Source organism: Odontesthes bonariensis, chromosome 5 (genome assembly GCF_027942865.1).
Source record: "Odontesthes bonariensis isolate fOdoBon6 chromosome 5, fOdoBon6.hap1, whole genome shotgun sequence".
Classification (NCBI taxonomy): domain Eukaryota; kingdom Metazoa; phylum Chordata; class Actinopteri; order Atheriniformes; family Atherinopsidae; genus Odontesthes; species Odontesthes bonariensis.
Window position 1 is genome coordinate 20,880,523 of NC_134510.1, and position 11,084 is coordinate 20,891,606.

Genomic DNA, 11,084 nt, shown 5'->3' on the forward strand with positions numbered 1-11,084 from the left:
GAGAAATGTTTACCTGAAAGGTGGAGGCCAAAACAAGAGGGACTGTCTCCCTAAAGGCAAACTGCAGTAATTCAGGTTGGCAACCCAAGGCCTCGGGACATGTGATGCTCACTGATGCAGCTGCACAGCTTCAGTCTTGAAAGTGGAGAGAGATGGAAAACAGGATTCCCGCTAGTCTAAGAAAGATGGGATAACCTTCTGATTTGCCCTCATGAATGGGGTGGGACTGCAGTTTGGGGAACTGAAAGTCTGAGTTAGAAAGATTTTAGGTGTCTATATTGATTTCTTAGATGTGACTGAACAAAAACAACATTATCGTCAGAGATCTACACATTTTGTGAAGACTGTAACCACACAGAGCAGTTTTAAAGTCTCATTCCAGCCCCTTTTCAGCATGTAATAGAATTGTATAAATGCTTTTTTTTTTTCTTCTTCAATGAACAAAGACTCTTATGTCCTTAAAAAACACGTCACTGTGAGTTTTGAAACAATGGTGGACATTTTCTGAAATGAAAAGGTGGTCTTCTGCAAGTTATTTCCCAGGGAACTGTGAGTAAAATACAGGTGTGAGTCTTGAATACGTTGATATGTCAGAACAAGCCCGTGCATTTATATGCTCTAAATCAGATTGGGTCTGTCACTTTCGATTTCCCGGAAACGTCTGCACAGTTTTGTTTTAAGTTCCCTTTTTACATGCAAATTCAACCGGCCTGATCTAGATATTCAAAACCTCTCGGGCACCGAAGTGAAACCGAAATAATGAAAAAAAAAAAAAAAAAAACTTTTGCACACCCAACCGACTCTTCTTTTCTTACTGAACTCACGTTGCATTCAGGACTTCTTTTTATTTATTTTTTTCTAAGTGGTCAGATAAAATGAAAAGAAAACAGGTATCAGAATATCAGATAGATAATAATAGATTCAGATTTTTAAAGAAATGCACTTTTATGTTTTTACTCTTCAGCTTCATCTTCTTCGCCAAATATGGTCATTTCTGCCTTCAATGAAGGCGACAGCCCTAACTGTGACTTCTTTACAGTCTGTATGTATAAGAAGGGGCACAATGGGAATCCACAACAGTTTATTCATTAAAGTTTCCTTGGAAAATAGAATAACCAAAAGATGGCTCGATACATTCACATTTGAAAAGCAATTCTAAAATGTTGAGCTTCAGGTGAATTTAAGACTGACTGGAAGTAATTTTATTGAATGACAAAGTGTGTCTAACTAAACTCTCACTAACTAAAAAAGGTCATTTGTGCCAGAAGGATGTAGGTGTGGTTGAAAACTCAAGCCAAGCCACTTAGATATTTACCTCCTGAATGACTGAAGTGCACCTCATTTGCTCCCGCTGAACACGATGCTTCTCTTTACTCTGGTCCTTGGAGTTTGGCTTCTCCCAAAAGGCAAGTTTTTCTTATCTGTAAATTAGTTCAGTATTTTTCATTTTGAAATGCTTTTGAATACTTCTGATCACTCTTCTTTCTTCCTAACCTGCGTTTTGTGCACCAATAAGTTAGCTTTTTAAGAAGATCTTTGATATCCTCAGAATAGCACCAATATTAGTTTTTGTTTTCTTTTTGTAGCATCGTTTATAGTTCTGATTAATTCCCTTCTAAATGAATGTGGTAATACGGTTTTGTTCATGCTTTGTTGACAATTAATGCTTCTTCTTTTTTTTTTTTCAGGGGAAACTCTGACATGCTATGAGTGTCTACCAGGGTACTCTGGACTTTGCTTGAAAATAGCAACATGTCCCTCACAGAATCATCAGTGTGCTTCATTCAGAATTATGTCATATGCAGGTATATTTCTGTATAGTTTATGGTGGTTGTTGGTTCACTGTTTGGCACTTGCTCAGTTTACAGTGGATTTTCTTTGGCTACAGGTGGCAGCAAATTTTCTGACATCCAAACAAAAACTTGTGCTTTGGCTCAGGAGTGTGGTGAGCATTCTCTCAACCTTGGAGTGTACAAAGACGTGATTACCACCAAGTGCTGCAACTCGGACCTCTGCAACACCCAATCTGCCCCAGCCGGTAATTTACATCCTGTGTGTATTGTTTTACATTGTGCAGGGTTGTTCAAACTACAGTCTGTTGTATTAACACTTTATGCAAAATGCTTGGTGAGTGCAAATATTTCAAACCAAGAAAAAAGTCCAAAAAGAGAAACAGTTTGAATATTTGGACCAAGAATATTTGGACCACAGGACCAAGAAAAAAATTAATTAAGTGTTAAAAGTGAAAACGTTCTTGCTGCTAAACCTGATTCTGAATTACAGCTTCACTAATTTGTTTGTATGAGTCGTATGGCGGAGGCACTCATATCACAGACGCAAATGATTGTCATTTAATTACACCTAAAAACACGGAAGCAGTGCGCCTTGTAATGTCAAGTTTATTCTCTAACGTCCTTATTTATTTTTGCTTGTGCCAGGCACTTCAGTTTGGCATTATTTTCAACATTTCAAGCTTATTTGTGAAATATAAAGAAAAAGTAGTAAAAATAACTCTTCCTCTCATAAGAGGATGAATAAAGAATTGCACTCTGAAAGTTAGTGCTGACCACGTTTAAATGCTTCAGGTGTGAAATCAGTCATTTAAGGTTAAAGTTACAGAAGTCTTCAGTTTGTGGGTTTGGTTCAGCAACTTTACAACATTTGTGCAAAGCTTTTTTTTCGATGAAATTAAATGACCAGGTTTTAACTTGTTCAGTTTCCAGAATAAAAAGAAAGGGAACCGCATTGTTTAGCACAGAAACATCATTTTCTAGGAACTTACTTGAAAACAGCCCATTACTATTTTCTTTCTCAAATAATTAATTTTTTGTTGTACTAGATGCCAGCAAATTTTCCCCAAATGGCAAAAAGTGCTTCACCTGTGAAGGACAAACATGCACTAAAACTCTAAACTGTGAGGGGAATGAGGACCACTGCATCTCAGCAACAGGTAAGAGACCTGCTTCTTCCTCAAAGTGATTCCAATATCAAACACTGTAGTTAGCTTGATAACATTATTTTCATTTTCTCAGTGAATGCCAATGGAAACATGATTACCACAAAGGGCTGTGCCTCTGCGCAGATATGCTCAGCTTCAACAGCTGCAAAGTACAAAGCAGCCAGCGGATTAAAACTGAGCTGCTGCCAGGGCGACTTATGCAACAGCGCCAGCAGTAAGTGCTGGTCTGCTGCTGAACGGCGGTGCTTCTCATCTCTCTGGTCTGTTTGTCTGTCTAACCTGCGTTTTGTGCAACAATAAGTTAGCTTTTTAAGAAGATCTTTGATATCCTCAGAATAGCACCAATATTTGTTTTTCTTTTCTTTTTGTAGCATCGTTTATAGTTCTGATTAATTCCCTTCTAAATGAATGTGGTAATACGGTTTTGTTCATGCTTTGTTGACAATTAATGCTTCTTCTTTTTTTTTTTTCAGGGAAAACTCTGACATGCTTAGAGTGTCTACCAGGGTACTCTGGACTTTGCTTGAAAATAGCAACATGTCCCTCACAGAATCATCAGTGTGCTTCATTCAGAATTATGTCATATAAAGGTATATTTCTGTATAGTTTATGGTGGTTGTTGGTTCCCTGTTTGGCACTTGCTCAGTTTACAGTGGCTTTTCTTTGGCTACAGGTGGTTCAAAAGTTGAAGACGATGAAGCAAAAACTTGTGCTTTGGCTCAGGAGTGTGGTGAGCATTTTCTCAACTTTGGAGCGGCCAAAACCTTGATTACCACCAAGTGCTGCAACTCGGACCTCTGCAACACCCAATCTGCCCCAGCCGGTAATTTACATCCTGCGTGTATTTATTTATTTGTTTCCCACATTGTGCAGGGTTGTTCTAACTACAGTCTGATGTATTAACACTTTATGCAAAATGCTTGGTGAGTGCAAATATTTCAAACCAAGAAAAAAGTCCAAAAAGAGAAACAGTTTGAATATTTGCGAAATGCAGTGACACAGGACCGTGAAAAAAATTAATTTAGTGTTAAAAGTGAAAACGTCCTTGCTGCTAAACCTGATTCTGAATTACAGCTTCACTAATTTGTTTGTATGAGTCGTATGACGGAGGCACTCAGTCAAGTTTATTCTCTAAAACGTCCTTATTTATTTTTCTTGTGCCAGGCACTTCAGTTTGGCATTATTTTCAACATTTCAAGCTTATTTGTGAAATATAAAAAAAAGTAGTAAAAATAACTCTTCCTCTCATAAGAGGATGAATAAAGCATTGCACTCGCATTAGTGCTGACCACATTTAAATGCTTCAGGTGTGAAATCAGTCATTTAAGGTTAAAGTTACAGAAGTCTTCAGTTTGTGGGTTAGGTTCAGCAACTTTACGACAACAGATCCTACATACATGCCAAAAGCATTGAAAGGCTAATTTTTTTCGATGAAATGAAATGACCAGGTTTTAACTTGTTCAGTTTCCAGAATAAAAAGAAAGGGAACCGCATTGTTTAGCACAGAAACATCATTTTCTAGGAACTTACTTGAAAACAGCCCATTACTGTTTTCTTTCTCAAATAATTATTTTTTTGTTGTACTAGATGCCAGCAAATTTTCCCCAAATGGCAAAAAGTGCTTCACCTGTGAAGGACAAACATGCACTAAAACTCTAAACTGTGAGGGGAATGAGGACCGCTGCGTCTCAGCAACATGTAAGAGACCTGCTTCTTCCTCAAAGTCATTCCAATATCAAACACTGTAGTTTGCTTGATAACATTATTTTCATTCTTTCAGCGATTGTCGATGGAAACACGATTACCAGAAAGGGCTGTGCCTCCGAGCAGATGTGCTCAGCTTCAACAGCTGCAAAGTACAAAGCAGCCAGCGGGGAAGAACTGAGCTGCTGCCAGGGCGACTTATGCAACAGCGCCGGCAGTAAGTGCTGGTCTGCTGCTGAACGGCGGTGCTTCTCATCTCTCTGGTCTGTTTGTCTGTCTAACCTGCGTTTTGTGCAACAATAAGTTAGCTTTTTAAGAAGATCTTTGATATCCTCAGAATAGCACCAATATTTGTTTTTCTTTTCTTTTTGTAGCATCGTTTATAGTTCTGATTAATTCCCTTCTAAATGAATGTGGTAATACGGTTTTGTTCATGCTTTGTTGACAATTAATGCTTCTTCTTTTTTTTTTTTCAGGGAAAACTCTGACATGCTTAGAGTGTCTACCAGGGTACTCTGGACTTTGCTTGAAAATAGCAACATGTCCCTCACAGAATCATCAGTGTGCTTCATTCAGAATTATGTCATATAAAGGTATATTTCTGTATAGTTTATGGTGGTTGTTGGTTCCCTGTTTGGCACTTGCTCAGTTTACAGTGGCTTTTCTTTGGCTACAGGTGGTTCAAAAGTTGAAGACGATGAAGCAAAAACTTGTGCTTTGGCTCAGGAGTGTGGTGAGCATTTTCTCAACTTTGGAGCGGCCAAAACCTTGATTACCACCAAGTGCTGCAACTCGGACCTCTGCAACACCCAATCTGCCCCAGCCGGTAATTTACATCCTGCGTGTATTTATTTATTTGTTTCCCACATTGTGCAGGGTTGTTCTAACTACAGTCTGATGTATTAACACTTTATGCAAAATGCTTGGTGAGTGCAAATATTTCAAACCAAGAAAAAAGTCCAAAAAGAGAAACAGTTTGAATATTTGCGAAATGCAGTGACACAGGACCGTGAAAAAAATTAATTTAGTGTTAAAAGTGAAAACGTCCTTGCTGCTAAACCTGATTCTGAATTACAGCTTCACTAATTTGTTTGTATGAGTCGTATGACGGAGGCACTCAGTCAAGTTTATTCTCTAAAACGTCCTTATTTATTTTTCTTGTGCCAGGCACTTCAGTTTGGCATTATTTTCAACATTTCAAGCTTATTTGTGAAATATAAAAAAAAGTAGTAAAAATAACTCTTCCTCTCATAAGAGGATGAATAAAGCATTGCACTCGCATTAGTGCTGACCACATTTAAATGCTTCAGGTGTGAAATCAGTCATTTAAGGTTAAAGTTACAGAAGTCTTCAGTTTGTGGGTTAGGTTCAGCAACTTTACGACAACAGATCCTACATACATGCCAAAAGCATTGAAAGGCTAATTTTTTTCGATGAAATGAAATGACCAGGTTTTAACTTGTTCAGTTTCCAGAATAAAAAGAAAGGGAACCGCATTGTTTAGCACAGAAACATCATTTTCTAGGAACTTACTTGAAAACAGCCCATTACTGTTTTCTTTCTCAAATAATTATTTTTTTGTTGTACTAGATGCCAGCAAATTTTCCCCAAATGGCAAAAAGTGCTTCACCTGTGAAGGACAAACATGCACTAAAACTCTAAACTGTGAGGGGAATGAGGACCGCTGCGTCTCAGCAACATGTAAGAGACCTGCTTCTTCCTCAAAGTCATTCCAATATCAAACACTGTAGTTTGCTTGATAACATTATTTTCATTCTTTCAGCGATTGTCGATGGAAACACGATTACCAGAAAGGGCTGTGCCTCCGAGCAGATGTGCTCAGCTTCAACAGCTGCAAAGTACAAAGCAGCCAGCGGGGAAGAACTGAGCTGCTGCCAGGGCGACTTATGCAACAGCGCCGGCAGTAAGTGCTGGTCTGCTGCTGAACGGCGGTGCCGCTCATCTCTCTGGTCTGTTTGTCTGTCTAACCTGCGTTTTGTGCACCAATAAGTTAGCTTTTTAAGAAGATCTTTGATGTCCTCAGAATAGCACCAATATTTGTTTTTCTTTTCTTTTTGTAGCATCGTTTATAGTTCTGATTAATTCCCTTCTAAATGAATGTGGTAATACGGTTTTGTTCATGCTTTGTTGACAATTAATGCTTCTTTTTTTTTTTCAGGGGAAACTCTGACATGCTATGAGTGTCTACCAGGAGACTCTGAACCTTGCAAGGAATCAAAGAAATGTCCCTCACAGAATCATCAGTGTGGTTCATTCAGAATTATGTCATATAAAGGTATATTTCTGTAAAGTTTATGGTGGTTGTTGGTCCCCTGTTTGGCACTTGCTCAGTTTACAGTGGCTTTTCTTTGGCTACAGGTGGTTCAAAAGTTGAAGACGATGAAGCAAAAAGTTGTGCTTTGGCTCAGGAGTGTGGTGAGCATTTTCTCAACTTTGGAGCGGTCAAAACCTTGATTACTACCAAGTGCTGCAACTCGGACCTCTGCAACACCCAATCTGCCCCAGCTGGTAATTTACATCCTGTGTGTATTGTTTTACATTACACAGGGTTGTTCTAACTACAGTCTGTTGTATTAACACTTTATGCAAAATGCTTGGTGAGTGGAAATATTTCAAACCAAGAAAAAAGTCCAAAAAGAGAAACAGTTTGAATATTTGCCAAATGCAGTGACACAGGAAAAAAAATGAATTAAGTGTTAAAAGTGAAAACGTTCTTGCTGCTAAACCTGATTCTGAATTACAGCTTCACTAATTTGTTTGTATGAGTCGTATGACGGAGGCACTCATATCACAGACGCAAATGATTGTCATTTAATTACACCTAAAAACACTGAAGCAGTGCGCCTTGTAATGTCAAGTTTATTCTCTAAAACGTCTTTATTTATTTTTATTTTTATTTTCAACATTTCAAGCTTATTTGTGAAATATAAAAAAAGTAGTAAAAATAACTCTTCCTCTCATAAGAGGATGAATAAAGAATTGCACTCTGAAAGTTAGTGCTGACCACGTTTAAATGCTTCAGGTGTGAAATCAGTCATTTAAGGTTAAAGTTACAGAAGTCTTCAGTTTGTGGGTTTGGTTCAGCAACTTTACGACAACAGATCCTACATACATGCCAAAAGCATTGAAAGGCTCATTTTTTTCGATGAAATTAAGTGACCAGGTTTTAACTTGTTCAGTTTCCAGAATAAAAAGAAAGGGAACTGCATTGTTTAGCACAGAAACATCATTTTCTAGGAACTTACTTGAAAACAGCCCATTACTATTTTCTTTCTCAAATAATTATTTTTTTGTTGTACTAGATGCCAGCAAATTTTCCCCAAATGGCAAAAAGTGCTTCACCTGTGAAGGACAAACATGCACTAAAACTCTAAACTGTGAGGGGAATGAGGACCGCTGCGTCTCAGGAACATGTAAGAGACCTGCTTCTTCCTCAAAGTGATTCCAATATCAAACACTGTAGTTTGCTTCATAACATTATTTTCATTCTTTCAGCGATTGTCGATGGAAACACGATTACCAGAAAGGGCTGTGCCTCCGAGCAGATGTGCTCAGCTTCAACAGCTGCAAAGTACAAAGCAGTCAGCGGGGAAGAACTGAGCTGCTGCCAGGGCGACTTATGCAACAGCGCCGGCAGTACAAGTGCTGGTCTGCCGCTGATGGCGGTGCCGCTCATCTCTCTGGTCTTATTGTCTTAGTTACTCAATAACGCAGCATCACTGCTCACCTTTTCTTATCATTTTAGCAGAATTATAGAGCTGCATGCATGTTCTTCTTTCCAATGTGAAATGAGAACGCGAAAAAGATGAGGAAGCAAAGCACTAAATGTCATTTACCTTATCTTGCTTCATGCAATTTCTTATGCTTTTGTTGTCTTTGCTGTTGTTAATTATGAATACGCTTTTTTCTAAGTAAAAAGGTTAAAAAAATTCTGGTGCAGATTTTCATTGTTCAGTGCCTTTATAAACCAGATTTTTGGAAACACAAAATACTTGTTCTTGTCATTAATAAGAATTTGAATAAACAAATTGGACCCTTTATTTCTATTTCCTGTCTGAGTCTCTCTTTAATTTTATAATTGATTACATTAATTGACTTATAACGTTTGTTTATGGAACAGCACAAAGTAAGTGTCAAAGCACATACTAATCAGTGTTTGCATGATGATTTCTAATAAAGGGCAGCTACTTGAATAATCACAACAGAGCCCCTCAATTAGATAAACGGTTTCTGCATACTGTATCACCATAAAGTGTTCCTCATGTGACTGAATCATCCCTTAGTTGTGCTGCTAGAGGTTCAGCCTGCCGGAGGACCTCCTATGTTGCACTGAGCTCTTCTACCTTCCTCAACTTATATTTGTAGTAATTAGTTGTAATTCTTGTATGTAATTTATTTTGGTGTGTCAAAAGGAATTGTTGGGGTTTTCATGTTAAGTGTTTTTCAGGGCTCTCAAGTCTCACGCAATGAGCGTGAAACACACGCATTTCAACAAGTTCACACGCCACACATGCCATTTCTCACGCTGAGAAATGATCAACTTCGTCGCACAGAAATTCTAATAGACTATACTATAAACGAGTCAATGGCAGGTTACTGTGCGCTCGTACAGCTCAGAACTACAGCTCTGGTACAGCTGTCTTGATTTAGCAACCCATCGGCAAATCACAAAATAGAATTTTTCAGCCAATCAGAAAACAGAATTTCTTGTTACCGGGTGAGGTCTGAAATAGCTTTCAGCTGCAAGCACGCGTGCAGAAGTTGTAGACGAGCTGGAGGTGGAAGAGAACCGTCAGGATCATCAGCAGGTCATATCTTCATTTATTTTAATCTTGTATTAATCACTATAGTTTTCCTACTCTTTGTAAAAGACCAATACCTGCCGATTAAAGTGTTCGTTGGAGTAGTAGGCCTAAATATTCAGCACACACCCTTTGACATGAGCAACTTAATGAAAAATGAAAAAAATATGATTCAAGATTCAAGAGGGTTTATTGTCATTCCAGCCATATACACAGTATACAGTGCAATGAAATAACGTTTCTCGAGAAGTTTTTCAGTGCAACAAACAGCAACAATAAAGAACAGCGCAACAATAAAGAACAGCTGGGACAACAGAGGTGATCAGATTAGTCTCTGAGCATTGAGGAGTCGTATGGCCTGGGGGAAGAAGCTGTTTTGTTGTCTGGTGGTGACAGACCGTATGCTGCGGTACCTTCTGCCAGATGCGAGGGGTGAGAAAAGTCTATGTGAGGGGTGGGTGGGGTCTTTAAGAATCCTGGTTGCCTTGCGGATGCAGCGTGTGGTGTAGATGTCGGAGACGGAGGGGAGAGTGGCTCCAATGATCTTTTCAGCCGTCCTCACCACACGCTGAAGGTTTTTGCGGTCCAGTTGGGTGCAGTTACCGAACCAGGCGGTGATGCAGCTACCCAGGAGGCTCTCTATGGTCCCTCTGTAGAAGGTGGTGAGAATGGTGGGAGGGAGGTGGGCTCTCTTCAGCCTTCTCAGGAAGTGGAGACGCTGCTGAGCCTTCTTTACGGTGGAGCCGGTGTTGAGGGACCAGGTGAAGTTCTCCGCCAGATGGACACCAAGGAATTTGGTGTTCTCCACAATCTCCACCGGGGAGCCTTCGATGTGCAGAGGCTCATGGTCCCTCTGTGCTCTGCGGAAGTCAACAACCATCTCTTTAGTTTTGTCCACATTCAGAGACAGGTTGCTGGCTTTGCACCAGGTGATCAGCTTTTCCACCTCCTCCCTGTATGATGACTCGTCGTTCTTTTCGATGAGACCCACCACGGTCGTATCGTCAGCGAACTTGATTATGTGGTTCGAGTCGTGTAGTGCTGTGCAGTCGTGGGTTAGGAGTGTGAACAGCAGTGGACTGAGCACGCAGCCTTGAGGTGCCCCTGTGCTCAGTGTGGTGGTGCTGGAGGTGTTGTTTCCGATCCGGACTGACTGGGGTCTCCCCGTAAGAAAGTCCAGGATCCAGTTGCAGAGGGTAGTGTTCAGGCCAAGCAAGCTCAGCTTCCTAATCAGGTGCTGTGGGATGATAGTGTTGAATGCTGAAGTCTATGAACAGCATTCTGACGTAAGTGTCTTTTTTGTCCAGGTGGGTGAGTGCTCGGTGGAGGGTGGTGTTGATGGCGTCGTCGGTGGAGCGGTTGGCTCGGTACGCGAACTGCAGGGGGTCTAGGGTGGGAGGCAGATGGTTCTTGATGTGCTTCAGGATCAGCCTCTCAAAGCACTTCATGATGGTAGGGGTGAGTGCGATGGGGCGGTGGTCATTGAGGCATGACACAGGCGACTTCTTGGGCACAGGGACGATGGTGGTGGTTTTGAAGCACGATGGGACGATGGCACTGCTCAGGGAGATGTTGAAGATGTCCGTGAAGACATCTGC

The 11,084-nt window shown here is 40.2% G+C and overlaps 1 protein-coding gene across 1 annotated transcript; it reads left to right on the forward strand.

Moving 5' to 3' along the window:
* The first annotated feature begins 810 nt into the window (after positions 1 to 810).
* Positions 811 to 8,730, forward strand: LOC142379876 (uncharacterized). The gene is made up of 17 exons (XM_075465243.1): positions 811 to 1,406; positions 1,689 to 1,805; positions 1,889 to 2,038; positions 2,840 to 2,950; positions 3,033 to 3,173; positions 3,433 to 3,549; positions 3,633 to 3,782; positions 4,547 to 4,657; positions 4,740 to 4,880; positions 5,140 to 5,256; positions 5,340 to 5,489; positions 6,254 to 6,364; positions 6,447 to 6,587; positions 6,843 to 6,959; positions 7,043 to 7,192; positions 7,987 to 8,097; positions 8,180 to 8,730. Exons 1-17 carry the CDS (start codon positions 1,361 to 1,363, stop codon positions 8,380 to 8,382), a joined length of 2,184 nt encoding a protein of 727 aa, XP_075321358.1. The 5' UTR covers positions 811 to 1,360; the 3' UTR covers positions 8,383 to 8,730.
* Positions 8,731 to 11,084: the final 2,354 nt, after the last annotated feature.